We start from the raw sequence: 27,373 nt of genomic DNA on the forward strand, positions 1-27,373 counted from the left end.
TCTGGAAGATTAAAAAATAGCCCCTTCTTTGATTACAATTCTGAACTGCATCTTATGATACTAACATACTTTCACAAGCAACATGCAACATATGCTTTACAATTAAGACGCTAGATGAAAAGATGGCTTACTTAGCATGTTCAGTTTTTCTTTGTTCCCCCTATGTGTAGGTTTGCTACATGATTTGGCATCTTGGCTACCTGATTTTGGTTAATGTTTATTTGCTGAAAAACAACGTAAGACGAACAATAAAAAACACAGTCTCAAATTATGTACTTGGCCATGTTATGAGACAGAAAATAGGTCATAACATCTAGAAGAGAGAAAGCTGCTTGTTCCTAGAGACAAATTAATTTATGAAAATAGACAAAGTTATAAGAGAAGCAATGCTGCACAACAGAAAGAGCAATGGCTGTGGGGTAATAGAATGCTGAATTCAAATCCTGGATAAACTACTTTCTTTGTGGTGTAACCTCAAGCCTTGAAAGAGTTACTGAAGTTTTCTGAACCTTTGTTTCTTAACCTGTACAACAGGCACAATACCACCTCCTCTGCAGGGGTACTATGAAGGCAGACCGTGATGTGTGTATAGCAAAAAGCATAGCCCCCTGGTGCTCATAAACCAGTGCTGAGTAACACCAGATCTTGCATTTCAGTATCAAGTGTCTCTCGAATTGGCCATAGTAAGTGGGGGCTGAGCATCAAGCTGTAGTACTTATTCAGGTCCTAAGAAAATATAAAGAGGGGAATGAGTATTATTATTCTTGTCATAAAACTAAAGAAAATATACAAAATGAAGATCTATAATGCTAGACGGAAATTTGGTCAAAGATCATGTTACTACAAAATTATTTTATAATTAAACTCTCTGGGATATTAAACAATAGCCCCTTTTATTACAATTCTGAACTGTACTTTATCATATCAAGATATTTTGAAAAGCAACATGCAACGTGCCTTATGCCTTACCATAGACAATTAAGAAGCAATTCCAAAAGATACCACTTTACTAGTTTAAAAAAAATCCACAATTCACAATTTATCCGAATTCAACAGTTCAGGAAAAAAGAAAGGCTTTGTATATGAATCACTTGATAGGCTAGATTACAAAATCATGAATTCTAGAATTCTGGAAGATGAATACTCCCACACTTTGATACATATGTAAGAATCATGCATAGAAACATGATGTCACTAAAACAACTTCAAAACTGTGGCAGTATTTCAAGCTCCACCTCTCACAGTTCTATGAATTTTATTCTCTGGAATCTAAACAGTCTCTTCCTTCACTGCTTTCATCTGCTTAATCCATGCTATATCAGTGATTTAAACCTACAGTGATTTCTATCCGAAAGGATATTGCCAGACTCCCACACACTTACAAAAATAGCTTCTATTAGAAAGTGAGTGGTGAGGTGTTAGATTTAGACCCCCCATTTAAATACATGGATTTTTCCACACTTATTTAATTACATTAGTATACAATATTATGTAAGCCTTTACTTTCATTATTTCATTGTCCTTTCCCTATCTCTCCATAAAGTCAATATTAAGCCTGCTTTGTATTTCTACTCACTGCCAATATTCTGCCATACATAGTATTTCCTTTAATCAATCAAGACAAAAAAACAGTATTTAAAATGCTTTTAATCATCAAAAAAAAGAGAGGAAAAAATATAATCAGTCCTTTTGTTTATGAAGGATACTTTCAACTGTTTAGGAAATTCATTTCTAAATATACCTTCTGAGCACTTCCTTTGCAAGAGGCTGTGCCCTACAGGCCACGTGAAGACGATGAAGGCAAAGTCCAGTCATGCAGAAGGTATGGATGGCCACGGCACAGCAGGGCAAGTCAGAGCGAGGGAGGTGCATGCAGAGGCAAAAAATAACGTTCACTGTGAATCAGGAAGTTCATAGCTGGCTGTCCACTCCCAGGCTGTATACTCTATTTTGCATGCAATCAAAAGTCCAGTGGGCTGAGGTGGCTTTAAAATACTTATCCCTTTTGACAACCTTATCTTAAATCTCCTTTCTCTCAAATTTCATGATTATTTCTCATGTCCCTAGCCTTAGGGAAAAGCTATTAGACATGTCTCAAGAACTCATTAACCAGGTGTTCTCTGCAGCTCCAGAACTCATTTTCCCATATAGAATAAAAACTAGAAAGCTTTTGCATTTTCACTCTGCTGCTCAATTTTACCTTGATTGGAATTCTGTATCACTTCTATATGGCTAGAGAACTGCCTAACCATCCATAAGAGTGATTACAAACTGTGGAATTATGAATTTAACAATTAACTGACTTGATAGATTTGAGGAGGGTGCTCTGTTGTGTTTAGGTTCCTGAGGTAGAAAAGTCTCTTGGTATCTGATTCAGGTTCCTACCTGGAAGCTGGGTCACATCAAGCCATCCCAGGCCAATGACTACCCAACCTACTGTTAACTCTTAGCACAGAAAGATTATACAACCTATGACTACCATTACTGGTAAGCATTTCATACCCACTCATGTTTGTCTATGTGCTTACAGAAAGTCTTTTCATTTTTGGCAAAGCAGTATCACTATTCTCAGAGTTTTATAAAAAAGAAATGATTCTGGTCTTTGTAGGGAGGTGTGGGCTCAAATTCCACTCCTGACACGCAGTTGAAAACAAATTAGAGAAACACTTATCACTGATGTTGGCAAAGTTAAAAAAAATTTTTTTTTTTAATTGAATCCTCTTACTTAAGAATGGCAAGTTAAAGACCAATCAATTATGGGAATAATGTTATAGGCTTCTAAAACCTCATAGGAATTTTCCACACAGAGAATCTCTTCTACACCTTTTCACGGGGTTGTCAGATTTGAGAGAGACATACGACATGGGGGACGGGGAGACCACTGTCCTATCTTAGAAGTATGATACAAACAAACATTAGCCTATTCTGAGAAGTAATGTGAACTCACTGAAAAGCTTTTTCAGAAGTATTTACAGCACCTGAACATTTCAGGGGAATAAAAATGCCATCAAACATTCATTGCACAGTAGTGAAAGATGCATTCTCATTAATGAATCCTCTACCTGTATCCAACTTTTGATTCTACGTTTTTTAAAAAAAAAAAAAAAAAAAAGTCAAAACCACAGGAAGGGGAACATCACACACCAGGGCCTGTCGTGGAGTGGGGAGAGGGGGGGAGGGATAGCATTAGGAGATATACCTAATGTAAATGAAGTTAATGGGTGCAGCACACCAACATGGCACATGTATACATATGTAACAAAAATGCACGTTGTGCACATGTACACTAGAACTTGAAGTATAATAATAAAAAAATAAAAATAAAAAAATAAAAAAGTCAAAACCAGTATTAACAAGATAAAAATTTTTTTAGAAGAAGCATAACAGAGAAAATACCTACATGGGTCTCTAACTGGCCCCTATAAAATGTACCAATGCTTGAATTCATCAATTATTTACACTACCCAGAATTCTGCTGTACTGGGGTAGAAAGGGCTGAAGTAACTGTGGAAACACTGCCTACATAGAAACTGGCACTTTGTTTCTCACTTGCCAGCTAGTTCTATGCAACAGTATGAACTCGTGCATGGTGATAACATTTACATAGTATTTATCTGTGGAGTGCTGAACATCAAAATCATACTTTCATAGAAAGCAACTGCATCATTTTAGATAAGAGGGCTGACCTATTAGTGGCCAGCTCTTGCTGCTAAAAATCTTCTAAAGGACTTGTGTGGACGTAGGTGTTTATTCCCTCCCAAATTCCTCCATGGGTAGCCTCAGTACCTCACCAACCTTTTGGTTCTCACCCTGCTGGGAGATGACTCCTCTGGGCCCCTCCCCTCTGGAACTGAGAGGACTGGTATGGCCTTGAGCCTCTTCAAAGAGCCATTTGCCTTATTCCTCATAGTTGGTGTATGTGTCTTTTGCTTCTTTCTTTCAAGGTTGGTGTATTCCTTATTCCTCATAGTTGGTGTATGTGCCTTTTGCCTCTTTCTTTGAAGGTTCCCCTTACTGTGGCACAGAGTTTGGCTTAGCAGCTCATTTTCGGGCATTTTGTGGAAACACAGCAAAGTATCTATGCACTTAAAATCAGCATCACTAGCAGATCTAGTGATCTAGTGAGCAGATCTTGGCTTTGGCATCACCAGTAGGAGAATTTAGTGACTGAAATGACCACTGACTCTATTCCACTCTTTGAGTGGGGAGGACTCTTTCCTAGGAAGTCACAGTCAGAACTTGCTGTATCCTAAAGGAAGTCCACTCCAAGAGACAGGAAGATTTACTGAGATCCTACTGTGTGGGCATTTTGCTCAGAACTGAGGGATACAGAAATAAAAGATCTAACACTTTGTGCTTTTATTCAAAGACTCTCTCTCTCTCTCCTCGAAAGTCATCCTGGACTTTTGCTGCATATGCAAGTAGAATTTTGGAGAGAAAAAAAAAAAATCACCTAGATGAAGTTAGTCATCTAGGCAGGTAGGGCACAAGCAGAAAGTTTTTGAATTTTAGTTGAAGTACGTACATTTCTGGGATTTTTTTTGCTTTTTTTTTTTTTTTGAGACAGGGCCTCACTGTCACCCAAGCTGGAGTGCAGTGGCATGATCTCGGCTCACTGCAGCCTCGACCTCCTGGGCTCAAGTGATCCTCCCACCTCAGCCTCCTGAGTAGCTGGGACTACTGGCATGCACCACCATGTGGCTAATTTTTTGTATTCTTTGTAGAGATGGGGTCTTGCCATGTTGCCCAGGCTGGTCTCGAACTCCTGGACTCAAGCAATTCGGCCTCCCAAAGTGCTGGGATTACAGGTGTGAGCCACCACATCCAGCCTGAAGTACCTGTTTAACTGTGTTTATTCTTAACTACCTTAGAGTTGATGAAATAGTTAACAAAGTCCTTGGAAAAGATAAGATTCCCAAAAGTATGAATTCGCATAATTTTTTATTTCTGTGGAACTCTTACAAACAAATCGCTCCTTATTGTCTTGAAGTATCTTTTTCAAACATTATCTTTTAAAAAATTCCCTTCATAGAACATTATACAACCAGAAACCTGCAGTTTTAAGAGAAGTATCCCCAGGGATTCAGTGCAGGTGCTCTAATGCAGGGGTTCATTCCACATTTTGAGAAACTCTGCTTTACAATGCACAGAGCAGAGCCAGAGAGAGAAACTCCCTGATTCACTTATTATAACTGACAAAGGGACCAGGCTCCCGAGTGAAGAATGGAGCAATCCTCCAACATCTATTCAGGTATTTAAGAGCTGAGAGGAGAAAGCAGAGAATTATAAAATCAAAATGGACTACTATGAGGATCCTGATACTATGGCAAGGAAATGGCAATTTTATGGCATGGACATACACCAGTTCCTCCTACATGGTTTTCAAAAGAGTTTGTGGGCCAGGCACGGTGGCTCACACCTGTAATCCCAGCACTTTGGGAGGCCAAGGCAGGCAGATCACAAAGTGAGGAGATCGAGACCATCCTGGCTAACATGGTGAAACCCCGTCTCTACTAAAAATACAAAAAATTAGCCGGGTATGGTGGCAGGTGCCTGTAGTTCCAGCTACAGGCTGGGAGGCTGAGGCAGAAGAATGGCATGAACCCAGGAGGCGGAGCTTGCAGTGAGCTGAGATCTCGCCACTGCACTCCAACCTGGGCGACAGAGAGAGACTCCGTCTCAGAAAAACAAACAAACAAAAGAGTTTGTAGAGTTTTGTTTTGTTTTGGTTTTCCTTTTACAGAGATCCACATCACATCATATAATGGAAGAGACTGAAGACATTAATTGTGAGCAGTCATTGTTGCAGAAATTCCTATTCCCCAAGTAGAGGATAGTTGTATGTCATTTAAATATTACATACCCTAACGAAGTACAATGTGTTAAGCTTCAGAGCTTAAAACATAGTAACTGATTATGTGTTTTTAGATTAGTACAATTTTTTATTTTTCTATTTTTATTTTTTTTGAGACAGAGTCTTGCTCTGTGGCTCAGGCTGGAGTGCAGTGGCGTGATCTCGGCTCACTGCAACCTCTCCACCTCCCGGGTTCAAGTGATTCTCCTGCCTCAGCCTCCTGAGTAGCTGGGATTACAGGCATGCACCACCACGCCCGGCTAATTTTTTGGATTTTTAGTAGAGATGGGGCTTCACCGTGTTGGTCAGGCTGGTCTCGAACTCCTGACCTCAGGTGATCCACCCACTTCAGCCTCCCAAAGTGGTGGGATTACAGGCATAAGCCACCGTACCTGGCCTAAGTATGATTTTTTAAAACTAGCTGTCATTCAAATTTAAATGAACTTTGATCTTCTTGACACAAAGACTTTTTTTTCCTTTTTCTGGACAGTTTGACTGTATATGACCTTAATATTCGAAGCAGTCAGAAAGATATCCTAACTAGAAAGTACCATCCACCTCTACTGTTGCTGCTTCTTCCTAGAATGTCCTAGCATTGCCATAAAGTCCCATATCAATATTTACTTATTCTCCAGCCATGCAGATTATAGCCACCACCACCTTTCCCTTGCCACATAGCTGCTGCAAGATATCCGGCTCATACCTGCTGTTTACAGACAGATTTCCCATCCAACAGAATCCTGTTGCTCTAAGCAACACTATTAGCCTAACAGAAACAGCCATTCTCTTTCTAAGTAACCTTTGAATCTTACTGAGCTTCACACTATTGTGCACCCTGGTCCAGAGATTCGGATTTGACATTTGAGGCTAACTGTGACTATTGCTAATGAAACCAAAATAATCTCTATAAAAGCAGCAACTCTCAAACCTAATCAAAGCTCAAACCTAAAGCATCAGTTTCTAAGAGAGGTCTACCCTGGTTCCTCCTACCATCTTTCTCGCAGTGCCTGTTGAGTTTCTGTTTGTTTCTTTGTTTTGAGACAGGGTCTCGTTCTGTTGCCCAGGCTAGAGTGCAGCAGCGCGATAAAAGCTCACTGTAGGCTCGACATAACTGGGCTCAAATGATCCTTCCTCCTCAGCTTCCCAAGTAGCTGGGACTACAGGTGTGCATCAACACGTCCAGCTAATTTTTTTTATTTTTGTAGAGATGAGGGTCTCACTATGTTGCCCAAGCTGGTCTCGAACTCCTGGACTCAAACAATCTTCTCACCTTGGCCTCCCAAAGTGCTGGGATTACAAGAGTGAGCCATGGCGCCTGGCCCTTTTTTTTTTTTTTTTTAACCTTTTCTTCAGAGTTTTGACAAGGGTTTTTAAATTATTTACATATGTGTGTATTAGTAACTGTTCTCTACTTGTTTGGAAGCTCCATGAGGATAAAGATTTTATTCTTTTATTTATCACTATATTGATAATGCTTAGCACAGCACCTGCATATCACACATATGAAAGAAATGGTTCCTAAGTGATGGAAACAATTCAAGGTATTAAAGGTGCAAACTGGTTACTACCATCACTACATGCACCTTCAGTCTGGTCTGGCATTTGAGGGCCACTTGTTCTTCCTTTTCTTTTCTTTGCCCGTCGTCATGCTGTTGGGAAAGCAAAAACAATACTAATTCCATATGAAGTTCTGCTTTATGGCATGTAGGCTTATCATCTGCAAGCAGCACCATGCAGACTATAAAAGTGTCAATATTATCTTGAGTATCTCTTTGGGTCTGCAGAGTCATTGGGCACATGAAAGCCTCTGGGTGCTTGCTTTCAAGGACTTCTGAAATGGTAGGAGTCAGTTAGACCGAAAAAAAAAATCCTCGCAGTTGAGAATTACATATAATTCCCATGTTCTAAGGCATATCAGAGTAACATATGCTGAATAAAACCAGACACTCTGATTCACTCTTTTGATGACAGAAAAGGACTGGACACCACTAATCTAATAGAAGCATCTAAATGGTTTTGCAATTAAGTAACACTATGTCCTTGTGAATATCTCTCGGCAGTCCACCTGCTTGATCACAGCCAGAGTTCTAATCTATGCATGAGTCATTCACTCATTCATCCGGTCAGCAATATTTACTAAGCAACATCGTACCAGGTCCCGTTCTAGGTACTTAGGATCTAGCAATACACAATATAGACAAAATTTCTCAGGGAGCTTCTAGTATTCGGAAAATAAATGTACAGTATATAAAATATGGAAAACAGCTGGGCACAGTGGCATCCATCTGCAGTCCCAGCTATTTGGGTGGCTGAGGCAGGAGGATCACTTAAGCCCAGGCATTCAAGTCCAGCGTGAGCAGCACAGTGAGACCCCCATCTCTAAAAAAGAAAGAAAATACTAAAAACACCTAGGAAGAAAAGAAGAAGTTAGAGTATCCCATGAGTTGGGGGGTGGTGTTGTGGTCAGGAAGTCCTCACTGAGACAACTTAAGTCAAGGCTGAAAAGAGAGGCAGGAATGAGCTATGCTGATTCCTGGTGGGGAAAGCAATCTAGACAGTCGCACCTCAAGGTCAAAGTCCCTGAGACAGAAAAGAGGTTAGTAGGTTCAAAGAACAGCAAGGAGGACAGAGCAGAGAGTGGAGTCAATAAAGAGAGGAGTAGAAGGAGATGATGTCAGAGAATGGAAGGAAACAGTAAGAGAAAGTACAAGGCCAGCAGGCCCTCTAACATTTTAGCTTCAACTCAGAGAGAGATAGAAGGTTCTCCACACAGGAATAACACAGTTGCTTTCTGCTTTAGCAGGATAACTGACTGCTGCAGAAAGAATACCAGGAAAATGGCTGGACACCAGAACTTCCTTTAGTACTTGCTACACTGGAAATAGTACAGGTTGGGTCCTACACTGCAACCTAAAAGGATGTAGGATCATGTTGATTAATCTGCCAAAGGATTTGATCTGGTATCTTCCATCAATGGAGCACATAATTGCTGTTTTCTCATCTTTCTTCTTTTGAAGAAGTATATCGAAAACAGGATTCAGGGGACAGACAGATCTGATTCCAAATCTCATCTTGCACCACTTATGGGATAGGAAGCACGGTACATATTAGGTTTTCCCCTTAAAATAAATAAATATATGATTAACATACTACCTGTGAAGCATAGGGCCTGGCAGTGTGTGCAAGTGACAAACAAAGAATGGCTATTACCATTGTTGTTATTATAGAAGACTCAAGGCTTTGTCAAACACATGTTATAAAAGGTCAATGAAGACAGTAGCATCTTCCTAATTTACTAATCTCAATTGCCAAACCAGCCACAGGAAGTACCCTCTTCAAATACTGGGGACTTTTTTGAAAGCTAATGTAAGTCTAAATACTCATATTTCATCAGACTATTACTTCATAAGATTTAGTAAGGATGGCAGTAACTCCTAAGATGATCAGAGAAGAGTGTCAGCTATGGACTTAGAACTCCATTATTCCTAAAGATAAAACGCTGTTCAATTCAAGCCCTATGCCAGAGATGACACAAAAATTCCTGGATAACTGTTTTTGTTTATTTTTTTAAATAAATTCTCTGCCGGCAAAACTTTTTTTTAGTAAAATTTTCTTTAGTTCTTATTAGCAACATTCTCTTTACAGAAATGAAGTATATTTTTTAAAAATCTTGAAAACCAAATGTTTTATTTGACATTTTATGATCTTTTCAAAAACCCATTCTCATCCGTCATTTTCTGTTTATAAAAGCAAGTACCTCTGGCTGCCTACCCAACATCCCCTCTCCATTGAACATTTGCCAGCAAAGGCCCAAATCAGTTAGGGCACCCATCCCCTCACGTGCATCAAGGGATGGTGGCCCTGCCCTCAGTTCAGACTTGAATCTTGAATCCTGAATTGGACCTTTGCTGCAAGTCCAAATTCCCTAGTGACTGAACTGAGCCTGTGAAGCAGTTCTGACTGCGAGACTCTGGGAAGAACTGATATTGGAGGTGGCCATGTGATATTGGGAACCTGTTAGAAGGGCTTTGGGGAAGTTTTCCTTGCTCCCAAGAAGAAAACACTGCAAGAGAGAGACCTTTTTGTCTCTAGTCTGGCTGCATATGGCTGTGGAGTTGGAAGCCCTGTGGTGGGCTTGCTAAGGGCCTAAGGCAACAGAATCCCAAAGAGGCTGCAGCCAGGGCCCTGAGCTGACATCTGGAGCCTTCCCTACCACTGGACTGCTCCATACATGAAGGAATGCATTTTCTTCTTGCTGAAACCAATTAGAATTGGGTGTTTCTGCTACTAGCAGCCTGCTGAAACACTGTTTCATAGATGATTATTAATTTTATTTTAATCTAGTATTACAGCTAAAAATTTATTTTGATAAATGACATCACATTTGCACAAATGAATAAACAGATGACCTTTCCCCTTTTATTTACTCCTTTTCATCATAAGTGTAATATATACTCCCTTCTGAAAAATCACTTTTAAATTTCATAAATGAACTGACTAAAGTCTGAGATTTCCAAAAACTAGTATCTTCATTTTTATTAAACTTACATCTACTCTGGTTTGGCAGTTATTTACAAAAGCTAAAGAAAACTCCATGACTACATAAGCCCATAGTATTCTGATAAGAAGAAGGTTGGAAAGATTTATTGCAACCTCTGAGCTGTGCTTTCATTCTGTAGGTATTCAGTGCTTCATGGAATTGGAGGATTCTTGTTGAAAATTGATCTTTCATTTTATTATTTCTTTAATTTTTTAGAGACATGCTCTCACTCTGTCGCCCAGGCTGGAGTGCGGTGGCACAACAACAGCAACCTTGAACTCCTGGGTTCAATCTTCCTGCCTTAGCCTCCTAAGTAGCTGGGCCACCAAATGAGCATGCCATTATGGCCCATTAATTTTTAAAACTTTTTTTGTAGAGACAGGTCTCACTATGTTGCCTGGAGGAGTCCTGAACTCCTTAGCTCAAGTGATCCTCATGCCTCAGCCTCTCCAAGTGCTGGGATTACAGGCATGAGCCACAACATCCAACCTCTTTTAAGCCTTTTCCAGAGTTCTTGTCAAAGGCTCCAGGTTTTTCACACTTTACCCTCCATTAGTATCTCAAGAACCCTGTGGGGTGGATATGTGTGCATATTTGAATATATGTATGTGTATACATACATGTATGTGAATCTAATGTTATCAGAGACAATAGCGTAAGTATAAAAGGGTGTTGGAATCGAAAATTTGGCCTAACCATTTCATTAGACTGCTTTCCTACAAAATGGTTCCATGAAAGTAGAGTGTAGTTATGGTAAGCCAATGAGCAGCAATTTCTCCCTCTCAGCAAACAAGGAGATGTTTATTTGCCTGCCCTCTCATACACACATGACCTAAGAATGCATTCCTTGTGTAACTCTGTGTTGACCTTATTTATACATACAAAAGAAAATCTCTACTGGAGTCACTTATCTCAATGCCAAATAAAATTCCCTCGAAATGTATTTAATAGGGTCACATTAACTTCGGATTTCAAGGCGACCTATATACTCCAACTAGAGCAATTGCTTTCAAGTATGCATGACAGAAGGTGCACAAAGTGAAACAATAAACCTTAGTGACAAAACTGTTCCTATACCAGTTTGAGCGTATTTGCCATTTACAATTGACATATCATTTGTTCACTCAGAGAATCCTTCAAAGCAAAGCAGGTGAGTTTAAAAGGAATTTAGATGTTCAGACGGCTCGTGTGGTAACTTCAAACTAAACTGATCCAACACTATCAGTTGACCTTTCCGCTTTATTAGTGTCCTTTCAGTGATGTTCTTCACCTTAGCACACAGAATGTATTTAAGAGATAGAAACCACCGTGGAATGGCCACAAATACCAGAAAAGGCCTAATGTTGGTCACATTTCAACAATAAATATCACAGTCCTTAATTAGAACCAGTATGCTAACCCACACCAGGAAACAGGAAGACTATGAGATTGTCTTTTCTAATATTCTACCTCCACATCTCCATGGTCCTGCTCACCCCCTTTTCAACTCCTTTCAGTATTCCCCTCCCTCCTTCTTAAAAATCTTTTTTTAATTTCAATAGTTTTGGGGGTACAGATGGTTTGTGGTGATGTAGGTAAGTTCTTTAGAGGTGATTTCTGAGATTTTGGTGCACCCATCACCCAAGCAGTGTACACCATACCCAAAATGCAGTCTTTTATCCCTCACCCCCGTCCCATGCTTCCCTCCAAGTCCCCTAAGTCCATTATATAATTCTTATGCCTTTGTATCCTCACAGCTTAGCTCCCACTTAAAAGTGAGAACATATGATATTTAGTTTTCCATTCCTGAGTTACTTCACTTAGAATAATGGCCTCCAGCTCCATCCAAGTTGCTGCAAAGGCCATTACTTTGTTCCATTTTATGGCAGAGTAGTATTCCACGGTGTATATATGCCACATTTTCTTTATCCACTTGTTAGCTAATGGGCATCAAGGCTGGTTCCATATTTTTGCAATTGCAAATTGTGCGGCTATAAACATGCATGTGCATGCATCTTTTTGATACAGTGACTTCTCTTCCTCTGGGTAGACACCCAGTAGTGTGACTGCTGGATCGAATGGTAGTTCTAGTTTTAGTTCTCTACGAAATCTCCATACTGTTTTCCATAGTGGTTGTACTAGTTCACCTTCCCACCAGCAGTGTTTAAGAGTGTTCCCTCTTGTTTTACCTCTCTCTTCGCATTTTTCTGTCATTTCCCTGTAAGTGGAACCATGCAAGAAACATTTAAAATTGGCTAGTCAATTACCTTAATTTCCATAACAGAAAAGTTTTCGATTCAACTTTTGGCATTTACATCACTTGCAAGTTAACCGTAGACTGGAAAGATTAAAGTCACCAAATGTTATAATGCCTTATATGCAGGATTTTTATTCTGAAAAGGATGAACACAAAACAGTGAAATTTATTTTTTTAATTTTTTAAACCTTCTTGGACTTTTGAGAAACAGAAGGACAGGGATCTCTCTAAAGACCCAAAAGTATAAAAAAAAAAATTTCTCAAAAATAAAGACAGAAAATTCTTGATCCAAGTAATCTCTATAAAAGGTATGAAATAACTTAGTTTTTCTACATAATTTCTGAAAAGCTAGCAGATTTGAAACAAAAGAGGAATGATGTCCAGGCATGGTGGCTCACGCCTGTAATCCTAGCACTTTGGGAGGCTGAAGGCGGGTGGATCACCTGAGGTCAAGAGTTTGAGACCAGCCTGGCCAACATGACAAAACCCCTTCTCTACTAAAAATACAAAAATTAGCCAAGGGTGGTGGTACACGCCAGTAATCCCAGCTACTTGGGAGGCTGAGGAAGAAGAATTGCTCAAACCTGGGAGGTGGAGGTTGCAGTGAGCCGAGATGAAGCCACTATTCTCCAGCCTGCACAATAGCAGCAAGACTCCATCTCAAAAAAAAAAAAAAAAAAAAAAAGGAAAGATGCAGATTTTAGGAGGAATTAATTTTTATTATTTTTCTATTCTAATATCAGAACACTCCCTATCCTCTACAAAACACATTCCAATATTGTTAGCTAAAATATCTATCTTAATGGTAACCTTATATATAAAACACAGTGCCTTTGTTTTGGATTAGAAACTAATTAAATTCAGTGCAAGTCAACTTAATTCAGCTCTAAATAGGCTCTAAAGGTCTAAACCACAAAATTTATGGTATGCCTTCTCTCTAATGGAGAAATATGCTTTGGTATTCAATTTTTTAATTAGCTGTCAGAAAATATTAACAGTTGATATATAATACATATAGACTATATCAGATATTTCAGCATTTGTCTTCAGTATAAGTAAAGCAAAGCAAACAAATGGAATATAAACACATTATTGATTTATGTGTACTGACCTAAGGAGAAAAAAGAATATAAAAGTGCAGATAGGCCAGGTGCGGTGGCTCACGACTGTAATCCCAACATCTTGGGAGGCTGAGGCAGGCAGATCATGAGGTCAGAAGTTCAAGACCAGCCTGGTCAACAATGGTGAAACCCTGTCTCTACCAAAAATAACAAAAAAAAATTAGCCAGGCGTGGTGACACGTGCCTGTAATCCCAGCTACTCCGGAGGCTGAGGCAGGAGAATTGCTTAAACCCGGGAGGCAGAGGTTTCAGTGAGCCAAGATCGGGCCACTGCACTCCAGCCTGGGCAACAGAGCAAGACTCTATCTCAGGGGAAGAAAAAAAAAAGGTGCAGCTAAATTATAATTTATTATAAAGGTACTCATAATATTGCTTGAAATCTTCCAAAAGGAAAAATAAAAAATGACATTTCAAGACTACTTTAAATATATGAACATATAACTGTAAAATATCATTTTGAAATGATTTATAGCTAAAATAGGTAATAAAATCATGTTTTAACTAGTCAGGTATAAAAAAATCTACAGCAAAATCCTTAAGAAATGAAAAACCATTTCAGAATTTTCCCTTACTGAAGCTGCTTTGTAAACCCAAATATATTGAGGGGCTTTGGGTTTTTTGTTTGTCTGTTTGTTTCTGAGACAGGGTCTTACTCTGTTGCCCAGGCTGGAGTGTAGTGGCACGATCATAGCTCACTGCAGCTTTGATCTCCTGGGTTCAAGTGATCCTCCCACCTCAGCCTCCAGAGTAGCTGGGACTACAGGTGCACATCACCATGCCCAGCTAATTTTTTTTGCCAAGCTAATTCTTTTAAAATGTTTTGTGGAGATGGGGTGTCGCTATGTTGTCCAGGCTGCTCTCTAACTCTTGGGCTCAAGTGATCCTCCCAACTTGGCCTCCCGAAGTGCTGGGATAACGAGCGTGAGCCACCTCATCTAGCCACGTGTGTTTTAAACAAACAAGATATATCTATAGTTATTTTTTGATACCAGGAATATGTGAATGTTCTTTAATTAGCCCTATCGTTCTATTTGCTTTATGAATCTGTTACTATTCCTTCAGAACTTTGTGGTACACTTTATCCATCCTTCCTACTGGGTTACTAGTATCTCAGATTCATCCATTTCATGGTGTGTTACTGGTTTCCGGCAGCCATATTAATTTAACTTTCAGCAACTCCTACTGCTGTATTCACTTACGATCCACCTCAATCACTAACAATGCTCCACACTCAAAGGTCTTCTTTCTCCCTGTGCTTAATATGCACCAATTTTCCCTTCCTATCTAGCGTGAGTTACTTCTGTTTTGCTGCCTCTGAGCTTTTTATTTCATTCGCCCTGTTAAAAATAAATAGTTACCTCCTATAAAGCCTAAACCTCTACTTGAAAATTCAAAACATTCCTATATTATAAGTCTTTATTAGCAGCTTTTTTGTTCTAGGCCTAAATATGGGCCATATATGACTAATGCTAGGATTAGCTTAAGTTTCTCCACTTTCTACGTAGATATTCTAACATCTTAATAATAAAAAGTGTCACTTGGGTTGGTAAGCACCTACCTATCGAGAATATCCATTTTAGACTTTACAAAGTGAGAAATAACCTAGTGAATTAAGTCACTGATATATGGGCTATGTGTGCTATAGCAGCTCATATTACCCTATTACAATGTTCTAAAATTGAAGTTAACATCATAATCCTTACCATGTGCCAAACAAATTCTAAGTACTCTACATACTCTACATATATGAATGTATGAGATAGCACTATTATTAATAATACCCCCATTTACAGATGAAGAAATTGGGGCAAAGAGAAGCCTTGCAGCCTCAAAGATGCTACAGCTATTAAATGGCAAACTCACATTCAAACTTTGGTTCTATGACTGTAAGGTCCACACTCTTAACCACTGTCTTACACTACTTCTCTTAATTTTTACAATCCAAAGAGTATTAATGACCAAAAATTACAATTGGTACAACTGGGGGTAGAGGTGAGGGAAGAGGATGAGGAAAGGCATCAAAAAAAATCTTCAGCAATTCAGGGTAGAATATTAAGGTGAGAGGGTGAGGACAGAAGCTTATTAACATATATATATATTTTTCTTCCAGACAGGGTGTCCTGTTGCCCAGGCTTGAGTGCAGTGGTGGGATCATAGCTCACTGCAGCCTCAAACTCCTGGACTCAAGTGACCCTTCCACCTTAGCCTCCCATGTAGCTGGGAGCTAACTACTCGGCTAATTTTTTTTTAAACTTTTTGTAGAAATGGGGTCTCACTATGTTGCCTAGGCTGGTCTCAAACTCCTGGCTCAAGCAATCTTCCCATCTCAGCCTCCCAAGGTGCTGGGATTACAAGCATGACCACGCCTGACCCAACATAACATTCTTATATAAAGGTCTAAACTTGTCAGGCTACAGAGAATTTTCATTTTTAGAATTCATTAGACACTTCAGTTTCATAAAATGAAAATTTGTTTTCATTTAGAAGACACAACTTGATAAATTAAATTTCCTGGAAGTAAAAAACTAAGGAATACATGAAGCCAAGTCTTTGCCATACACTCTATTTGCACATAGAAAGAAGACTGCGTATAGAAAGAACTTACTTATAAAGGAGGGGTGTCCCCTTATTCACTTCTAGCAATTCCTCTATCACCACAGAATCAGGAACCCATACAAAACGGCACCATTCAGAGGAGCAGAGTACACAGGGCTTGGGAGGCTGCAGAACTGCCAATGGTCAGGACAGGAAAGCTCCTCAACATACACCTAAAAATGCTTTGCTGTCCCCAGGACCACTTTCTACCTACTTATCTTGAATTAACTGAGGCTAGAGGTGGCTTAGAGCTTTATTTTATTTAATTTCATCTTTTGATAAGTTTAAAACTTGATGGGAGTGTAGTATAAGCAAAAATGCACTGTTTTTCACTACAAACTTGATGACAAGCACAAATATTGTCACTGAAGTCATTTATACCCAGCTATCAAAAATATGCAATTGGCTAGGCACGGTGGCTCACGTCTGTAATCCCAGCACTTTGGGAGGCCAAGGCGGGCAGATCACGAGGTCAGGAATTCGAGACCAGCCTGATCAACATGGTGAAACCCTACCCCTACAAAAAATACAGAAATTAGCCAGGCATGGTGGCACAGGCCTGTAATCCCACGTACTCAGGAGGCTGAGGCAGAATAATCATTTGAACCCAGGAGGTGGAACTTGCAATGAGCTGAGATTGCGCCACTGCATTCCAGCCCGGACAACAGAGCGAGACTCCGTCTCAAAAAAAAAAAAAAAGAAAAAAAGAAAGAAAAAAAAATGCAATAGTCAGACAAATTAAGATTTTAAGATGTCTTTTTCTTTGCTTACACACATAAAATTTAATTTTGTAACCCTTGTATTTCACAGGATCCAGGCTGAAGTCTACACTGTTCTGATCTCATTAAACTAGCAAATAAGCAGTATCTGCCACAATTGTTACTGGTTCTTCCCTTCTACGGACATTAGTCAGACATACATAGCATTAAAGATCAACAACAGCTAGCTTTTACTGAGTATTTACTACTCCTAGGCCCTGTGCAAAATATTCACTATGTATTATCTCATTTATTCTTTGTAACAATCACTGTGATTTATCTCCCATTTTACAGATAAGGCAGCTGAGCTTGGAAAGTGACTTTTATCTTTTATCACAGAGAAAACAATGTTGAAGTCAAGATTCAAACCCAGGCTAGGTGATGCGCACACCCATAGCTTTAGCCATCATACTTCATTCATCCTAAAATGTCATTTGTGAGCTGCCCCAGCAAGCATTTTAACAGTAACATGGAGGTAACTTCTATGAGTATCCTCAAGGCCTCCATATTTTACAGTCACCCTTTTCTATAAAATGTCAATTAGAAAGCCTTCAGCCCCCTCCTACATTCAATCAGCATGCCTGCCCTCCCACCCACTCTCATATCTCCAGAGATTTTTCAGGGCTTAACTGCTGCTCTGTGACCTCCAGCTCCAATTTCCTCTGCCATCGAATTCTCTGTCTCCAATTGCTTCTTGCTTTCTACCTGATGCTGCTGTGCTTTTTCCCCATCAGGGCTTGGTATCTGCACCTTAGCAGGTAAGCTACAGGTGCAAGTAAAGTCAGGTACAGGTGCCAATAAGTCAGGTGAGGTGCTCAGAACGGGATCCCCTTCCTGTGGTCAAGAGCCACGCCAGCCTGATTCTCTGTACAAGGGCCCCAAGCAGGAGGCTGCTCCGCCACATCAATAAATGTAGGACCTGAAGAAGCAGTCTGCAGCTCAAGGCTGGAATTGGCCTAGATCCTCCCTGGAGACCCAGATTCCCAGTGTAATCGTTCCAAGCCATTAATCACAGGCACCCGGAGGGCAAGGGCAGTCCCTAGGCACCACTGTGTCTCATCCCAAAGGGCATCTCAAGAGAGTTTTGCAGAGTTTCATGTAAATGATCATTACACTACTAATAAATATGGTTAGTGACTTCATCAGAAAGAGGATGAGCCACATCAGGTGCCTTGGGCCAAGGAGCTGGCGGAAAGAAAGAACTGCTATATTTCCTTAACTGAAGGCACTGACAACAGACAGCAGAATCAATTCACCAACTGCTCTCTCTCCTCCTCCTTTCTTCCCCACCTCTCATACACACACACACACACACACACGCACGCGCACGTACACAACACGCTGGCGAGGGCCCAGGACCAGAGCACCAAGCCCTCCAATGCCCATATGCAGGAAGGGCAGGGTCAAGCTGCTTGGCTTCCTGTTGAAGTCCGCCTCAGGCGTTCCCACTAACTGACCAGGATACACTCACAGTTCACCCGCAAGAGCAGACAACAAATGAGGAGACATAGGGCAACGGCACCTCTCATGCTGCCTTTTTTGTCTGCAGCATTTTTAAAAATGTTATTTATATGATACCTACTTTTTCAAACAGATTTGAAGTGAGAATATGGTTTCTATGAAATACCCAAAAATGAACTGCATAAACCATTGCCTAATGCTGAACAGCACTCCTCAATTCTTCCTAAATCTATACTCCAGTTCTTATGCAAGAAAAAGGTAACAACATCCCTGTTCTCTATGTTCCATTTTACTTCACATCTGGACTGTCACTGCAAACAGTTGAATCTGATTTTATAAAAGGTACACATATACCACTTCCATTATCAATAAGTCTTCAAATTACCTGATGCATGTAGTTACTCAGAAATTATTTCCCATTGCTTCAATATCTATGAACAAAAAGTACACACTACATAACATAAAATAAACCAGAATATTAATGAGGCTCACAGAACTACTGATGAATAAAACTATTAATATTTTTTTATACTATGTGAAACCAAAGACAAATGTATTTACTAACTGTATTTAATAACCACTGCAATAAGACTTAAAAGGGCCGGGCATGGTAGCTCAAGCATATAATCCCAGCACTTTAGGAGGCCAAGGCGGGCAGATCACCTGAGGTCAGGAGTTCAAGACCAGCCTGGCCAGCATGGTGAAACCCCGTCTCTACTAAAACTACAAAAAATTTAGCCAGGTGTGGTGGCGGGCACCTGTAATCCCAGCTACTTCGTGAGGCTGAGGCAGGAGAATCACTTGAACCCAGGAGGCAGAGGCTGCAGAGAGCCGAGATCACGCCACTGCACTCCAGCCTGGGCAACAAGAGCGAAACTCTGTCTCAAAAAAAAAGACTTAAAGAAAAAGTTGAATTTGTAATAATAGAGGGTCAATCTGGCCTAACTATAGATTACCTATAAATGTTTAGAATTATCCTCTCTTCTAAAATGCAAACAGAATCAGCATGCAAAATAATTTTGGCTTACACGATTCAATTCTAGTCATCTAACAAAAGAATTTACTCCATCCGGGAAGTTATGGCCAGCCTGGAGGGCTAAGAAGAATCTGAAATAGAAAGCAAATTTTTATTATTTAAATACTTCCCCTCTCTTCTGCTATACAATCTCTTTAGGCTTGATGGGCAAATGTTTCTACATTCTTCTAAACCCAAACTCAGTACTTTAAAAGCTGATAGAGAAATTCAGTCACCCAAAGGAGTCAGCTGTCACAGAAAATGTTATCTAATAGTGGAAAGATTACATAATGCCGATCTGCACAAGAACTAAGGAATTAGGCCTCCTAAGATAAAATCAGTATAAAGATCTCATTCTCTTCCCAGGTGACTGGACCAGGGAAAGATTCAAGCAAGCCTCTGGGAAGCTACTTATTTCAACAAACATTTACTGACCATCTATGCTGGGCCTAGGACTGTGCTAGGAGCTGACGATACATGGATGAACAGGATTAACAAAGATATGATTTGTTCTTACTGAATCTCTAAGCCAACACTAAAATCAAATTTCATACATTACCCTGCCAAAAATCACCAAATATGGAAAACTGGAGGCCAATAAAAATGAGGAAAGAACAACTTCCTATAACAGTGTTAGTTCCCTAGTAGGAAAAAATGTTATTAAAGCTCTAAGTTAGGGTAACATTTAGGGAGTATCTAGGCTTCCTTGAGCCAAAACAGGTTAATTTCTTATCAGTTTTAGATCATAACTTAAGAAAATATGAAGTTAATATGCTTAGAAAGTACTAAAACCACACATTAAAAGAGAAATTTACTTGTACGAGACACTTGTTTTAGAAAACCATCTAATAAAGGTTAAAATATTAGAGAACATAAACTATAAATGTCCAAAATCTAATATATCATCTTAAATTACAAATGATAGAATTAAAAAGAGGGTAATTAGCATCAAAAATTCAATTTTTTCTTCTGAATTGAAAACTATAGGGAAATCAAATGCAGAGCGGTGAAAAATAGGCCCCAAATGTTATGCCAGCAGAACCTGAAGAAACACATCAGTCCTCTGGTAAGTAGGCTGATGACCTAACAGTTCAGACACAGAAACAAAAGGAGCTTTCAGGTGTCTACACACATATCATTAAGAAAGATTATGTGGCAGATGCTACATCACGTTTATGTCTCAGGAAAGACCATGTGGCCCAGAGATGAGGGATGGTTTTTATGTCAATTCAAGTGAAAGTGGTTGCCCCCTAAAATAACCACATCTGTAATAAAGAAAGCTTGTCTGATGATACATGCAGAAGATGAGAAAAGTAAGTGGAAAATGAATACATAATTATAATGTGTCACCTTGCTGACACGGATTACACCAACAAGCATAATAATTCTGCTAAGATTACATACCGATAATTAGCTTTCCAGTGTGGGACTAATAATACATAGTTCCATTAACGTTAACTCAAGATTATTTTAGAAAATAACTGTAAATGCTTGCTCAGATTCAGCCATAAACAGGATACTAGCAAGTTCTTACTATTCATCTTTTAATTTGGTAGAACTTACTAAAATAACCTTTTCTCTTAAAAGGCACATCCAAAAACCCTCACAGAAAAAAAATGTTTAAAAGTATGTAATCCCCAGTGAGATTCAAAATATTTAATAACCAAACAGAACAAATGCACCAACCAATCACAATAAACACAAGATTAAAAATCAAAAACATAACTTTGCAGTAACCTTGTGACTAGCTGGTTATCAGAGCAGCACGCAAATCTGACAGAAGACAGCAAATAAAGAAATTAAACAAAGGCATTTCTGTCTTGACAACAACTTCTATAAAACAAGGAACTAAGGGCCTTGGGTTTTGGTAAGAAACAGAAAGGCTGGGTACGGTGGCTCACGCCTGTAAACCCTAACACTCTGGGAGGTCGAGGCAGGCAGATCACTTGAGGTCAGGAGTTAGAGACGAGCCTGGCCGACATGATGAAACCCCGTCTCTACTAAAAATACAAAAAAAAATTGCCAGGTGTGGTAGTGCATGCCTGTAATCCCAGCTACTCAGGAGGCTGAGGTGGGAGGATTGCTTGAACCTGGGAGGCAGGGGCTGCAGTAAGCTGAGATCGCGCCACTGCACACTCCAGCCTGGGTGACAGAGCGAGACTCCATCTCAAAAAAAAAAAAAGAAATAGAAAGTAGTGCCTTTAAGTTTGGCTACAGCACCAAGATATATCCCCAAATGGGGGATCATTAGAATGCATTTAATAAGTACAGATTCTACCAATGATCACAGGATACTCTCAGTCAGCAGAATTATAAAAATAAATGTTACTCTGAAGTTTCATACTTCTTTGTACTTTTTTTTTTTTTTAAAGAAGTCATGGACTAAGTTGAAACACCGATTTCCTCTGGCCTCAGATTCTAGTACTTAGAATCTCAGATCAGAGGAGAAGGAACATTTACTGAGACCCTCTCATGAGTTCAGCCTCACTGTCTTATTTTTTACAACCCATAAAAGAAGGTATTATTTTCCTTAGTGTACAAATAAAGAAGCTGTGTTTCAAGGCCTTAAATTTAACCAACATTCCAAGATTGATAAGTAATAGGACTAAGATTTCAACTAGGAGTATTCTACTACACAAGTTCTAAGAGGATTCTACTTACAAGCTCATATAGCCTCTCCAGGTCACTCTAGATGAGGACTGTATGCTTATTTCATCACAATTTTCTATTTCAAATGAAGTCACACTTGTGAAAGGGCATCATAAAGTAAAAAGGTTGTAGCTTTACCCAGAAGATAAAGATTTGTCAATATAAGGCCATTAATGAAAAAACTTGATACCATTTTTCTGTGATATGCACTTTTTTCTTTGCATTCCTTTGACATTAGCAGTCAAGCATTCCACATAATATTATTCAGTTAAGTGATGTGAATTAATCAGAGGAAGACACATTTCCTCCCCAAGTGAACTAACTGAGAAATAACCCCCTTATCATTTACTCCCCTAAGCCACCTCACAGAAAGAATCTATACACAGAGATTATACCAGTTGTCAAAGATTGAAAGGAGTCAAAGTCAAGAGGATTGTGAAATTAATATTTAAAATATTTACAGACACAAAGAGAAGAACACACCCCCACACAGAGACACATAACCACAAGAAAGATGTGCTGAAAAAGAATCAAGAATTCTCATCTGGTTGCTAGTTTTACTAGCAGACAGTGGCCTCTCCCATTAACTTCAGGGCCCCTCCAGACACCAAACCAGCCCTTGGGTACAGAGCCAAACAATGTCTACAAGGTCCTTGATCTCCACGTGGCCTTTTCTAAGTCAGCTGACTTTTCAAAGGATGACCTAAAAAACTGTACATTCTCTGTGATATTCCCTAACCACACTGACCCACAATCTTACCCGCAGGTAAATTTCTACATCTGACAGGGACTGCATCTTTTCAACTAGGAATCTGAACCCACAACTTATACAATATGATAGCATGAAGGAATACATGAAATTAGGACTGAATGGAAAAAAATCAAAGACATCCAACTGTCACTGAATATCCCTTAATACTTACAATTGGTTTTCCATCATCATATCAACTACCTTTTCTCCCCACCTAAATGACTAATTCTTGAGGGCTGGTAGAAAATGTCACATTTCCTTTCAGTCTACCATAGCATCTAGTACAGAACGAGATACACAGAAGGTCTCAAATAAATACATAGTAGTTATTTCATATTAAAAATCAATAGAAAGCTCCATATAAGAAGTTTTCAAAACACTAGATTTTATGAGTCAAAGAAAAAATTGAATTTGGAAAACGGTATTCAAAATAAAAAGAGCTTTGATAATGCAGAGGAAATTTAGCAACCAAGTTAAAAGATTTGTTTTAGCCTTATAATTCAAAACCAAATTTGTGTCTATATTATGGGAAATCCATCCAAATATAAAGGAGCACGTCCAAAAAGAAAAAAGAAAGAACAGAAATCCCTCAAGGAATGAAAAGTGCCCTCAAGAGGGAAAATTAGATGAGAGAGCACTAGCTATCTCCAAAGTTTCTACCAGAATTCTTTCTCTTGAGCCGTATTCTCTATCTTCATCTTAAAAATAAACAGAACCCAGAAGTCCTTGAAGGGGTAATTTTTGCTGTCTTCCATAGTATTCTTCTCTCTTGTACCTGTTAGCACTGACCAGTGATGACAAGGCCACTGACACCTTCAGAGATGACGAACCAGGAAGAAGGCTTTTGTGTTATAGAATCTTTATCTTAGACACTGAGACTAAAAATGACAAGCTGCGGCTGGACACAGTCGCTCACACCTGTAATCCCAGCATTTTGGGAGGCCGAGGCGGGCAGATCATTTGAGACCTGGAGTTCAAGACCAGCCTGGGCAACATGGCGAAACCCCTTCTTTACTAAAAATACAAAAAATCAACTGGGTGTGGTAATGCACGCCTGTAATCCCAGCTACTGGGGAGGTTGAGGCACGAGAATCACTTGAACCGGGGAGGCAGAGGTTACAGTCAGCCTAGATAGTGTCATTGCACTCCAGTCTGGGCTTTAGAGCAAGACTGTCTTAAAAAAAAAAAAAGCTGGAGTCTGAACTGCAACATAAACTGCACTTGTAACACTTTGCCAAAGTGGAAAGTACCAACAATCAACTCACTCATTGAGCAAACACAAAAGCATAATATGCGCTAAATGCTATTAGAACACAAGACAAATTACATATCCTGCCTTCAGGGATCTGATAGGTTGCTATGGAGGAACAAATGTGTATAAATCATCACAATTACAAGATGGGGCTGAATTTGCCCAAGCCACCCAAAGCTGACCTCCAACTACAGGTTATCTGCACCTCTCTGCCTGAGGACTTTTCTCCAAGGTAGGGATGGCCACCTGAGAAGCCAAAGGTGGCAGGAATTGACAGCCCCCAACTAATGACCATTCAAAGTTGGTATATAAATACTCCAGTTGGCTATGACTGAGCCACTGCATTCCAGCCTGGGCGACAGAGTAAGACTCTGTCTCAAAAAAAAAAAAAAAAAATTAATTAAGTCAAATGCTCCAGCTACCTTACTCTTCAGGTGGGACAACTTTACAGCATCACCGTTCTCCAAAGTGGGGTCTCTGGACCCATGCCAACAGCATCATTATCACCAGGTGCTCATGAGAAATTCAGACTCTCAGGTCTCACCCCAGACCTGAGTCTGAACCTGCATTTTAACAAGGTCCCCAGGAGATTCTCATGAACATGAAAGTTTGAGAAGTCCTGCATGACATCATCTCCCAGAGCTTCTCCCCAGGCTTGACCTCCAACTGCCCATTGCCATTAGTGGTTTAATAATGCACCTTTATTGGCTGCCTTCCCTTAGCTATCTCACTTCATCACTTGCACACCAATACCTCCTGCACATATCAAAAAAACTCAGACATAAACAAACATAAAATGTCATAGGAGTCAACAGAAACTTTGACCACTAGAGGGATCAGAAAAGACAATGAGAAAGAGGCACCATTTAACATGGGTTTTGAAACATGGTAGGATTTGCAGAGAGCAGTGGAGGAAAAAGCATTCTAGGGGTGGGAGAGAAGAGAGGAAAGCAACAAATATCTGAGGAGGGGAAGGAAAAGGGTTAGTGCCCTAGTTTGGCCAAAGTGTCAAATACCTGAAGGCAAGCAGTAAGGAATAAGGCTAGAAGAGGGGGTGGGATCAGACAAACTTGACTGACAGATAAAGATATCTGGCCTTTATTTCACAATGAATGCAAAGTAATTAATGGTTTGGACAGATGACAAAACTACAATTTTTCTCTTTTTCTGAGACAGGCTCTTGCTCTATCACCCAGGCTGGAGTGCAGTGGGGCGATCATGACTCACTGCAGCCCTCACCTCATGGGCTCAAGCGATCCTCCCACATACCATGTAGCTGGGACCACAGGTGTGCACCACCACACCCAGCTAATTTTTGTATTATTTGTAGAGATGGTGTTCTTCATGTTGCCCAGGCTGGTCTTGAACTCCTGGGCTCAAGCAATCTGCCCGCCTTGGCCTCCCAAAGTGCTGGGATTACAGGCATGAGCCACTGTACCCACCCAACTGTAATTAACATGGGTTAAGAAAAGTAACCTGAGAGCAATGTGAAAAATGTAGGAAGGGTGGGGAATTAGTGTCTAGAGTGCTCCCCATTGTCTGGGGAAGCGGGAGTTTGCCTTGCCTCATGGGAAGAAGGAGGCCCAATACTAACCAAAGGGTAAATAACTGAGCGTTCTATGTGTGCATAATAATGTCTTACAGCAGTTATCAAAACATATCACGGAAGAAGCAAAATAATAATCTGATATATCAGTGTGCATCTGGATAGTGATCTGGTGTTTTCAAGGAACTTTTACCAACACCATCCCATGTGATCCTCCCAACAAACTTGGTGCAGTAGTGCATGGGTCAAGGTTGCAGTGCCAATACTCTAGCCCAGAGCACTCCACCTTACCCAAGTAGAGGCCTTCAGCAGTTGATGATGGGTATGTGTTAGGCGTCCCCAAGACTACTCCCCAGGCTCAATGATTCACCTGGAAGACTCACCCGTCTCAGCATATAGTTGTATCATGGCTACAATGTATTACAAGAAAGCAAAATGCAAAATCGGCAAACCGAAAAGGGTATGGGATGAAGTCTGGAAAAAACTAGACACAAGCTTCCATGGGTCCTCTCCAAGTGGGGTCACATTTAATGCTGCCAACAACCAGTTTTGAAAATAAACATGAAATGTCTTAAGTTATTGCACGCAGGCTTACTATGTTAACTCTTTCCTGTATGGGGTCACAAATGGATTCCTAGAAAGTGAGTTCTAATAATGCTATTGATTTAAACGCCCTAGCTAATTCCCAGAGGTAAACTGTCATAAATAGGAATTTGAGGGAGTTAGTGCAGGTTGGGTATGTGAGATACACATGCAATTTGTTCTAATCTGTCAGTTAATTTCAGAGAATAACACCATATAAAACAAATCCATTATGTGTGTGATAAGAAATATAATTACCTATTTCTATCTGGCTGCAATTAGGTCAATAAAAAAGAAATATACTGCCCCCTGCCCCATAAGATCTCAATTCAGTAGGACTGTCTTCAACTGAGACATAGGACCAACCAAAAACACTGTCTTGTACACACACACCAAAAAATCTTAGAGAAAAATACTCTACCAGGCAATAAGAAGTAAACCTACTGTTGCTTTCCCCACTGTTCTCAGCATATGCCTAACCGGCATTACCAAAAAAAAAAAATCATCTGAAATCCCAGGACTAAAACCTTTCCAAGCATCATTCAAACTAGGATAGTGTTTATTCCTTCATTTCCTTCATTTGATCATGCTTTCAGAAACAATGCTTATCTTAAGGTCTCCTGAAATATGCCTTTTGGAAATTTACTACAAAGTTATGATGGAAATTGAGCTGTTTTCATATGTGTGCTTAGAACTGTCTAAACGTAACAAAGTCGAGTTTGAGACTTCTAACTCACAAATAGAAGATTTTGCAATGTAATGCACAATTTTCTTAACCTCAGAGATATGGCCTTGGCTTGATGGGGTAAAAGATCACACGAGGTTACTGGATGCATTTCTTGGCCTGTCAGGAGTTCATTTCAGTTCTCTGCTAGTGAGGTTTAGCATTGTGTGTGATGTTAGTCCTCATGAAAATGAGAGATGAACCAAGTACTCTTTGCAACCTGGAATTGTTCAGCTTCACCAGAGTACTTCGCCAATGCAGATTCTTCCCGCTGTGCAATCCAGGGCTA

General features: G+C 39.8%; 1 protein-coding gene across 2 annotated transcripts in view; it reads right to left on the reverse strand.

The window, feature by feature from the left end:
• Positions 1-27,373, reverse strand: part of LOC129044246 (guanine nucleotide-binding protein G(q) subunit alpha) — a 311,030-nt gene that overhangs the window by 258,997 nt on the left and 24,660 nt on the right. The window contains exon 2 of one of the 2 annotated variants that reach the window (XM_063649615.1): positions 1,742-1,774. The exons of the other annotated variant lie outside the window; for it this stretch is intronic. Coding sequence (XP_063505685.1) covers positions 1,742-1,774 — 33 coding nt within the window. The remainder of the gene's footprint in view (positions 1-1,741; positions 1,775-27,373) is intronic. 2 annotated transcript variants of the gene reach the window in all.

This window comes from Pongo pygmaeus, chromosome 13 (assembly GCF_028885625.2).
Source record: "Pongo pygmaeus isolate AG05252 chromosome 13, NHGRI_mPonPyg2-v2.0_pri, whole genome shotgun sequence".
NCBI lineage: Eukaryota > Metazoa > Chordata > Mammalia > Primates > Hominidae > Pongo > Pongo pygmaeus.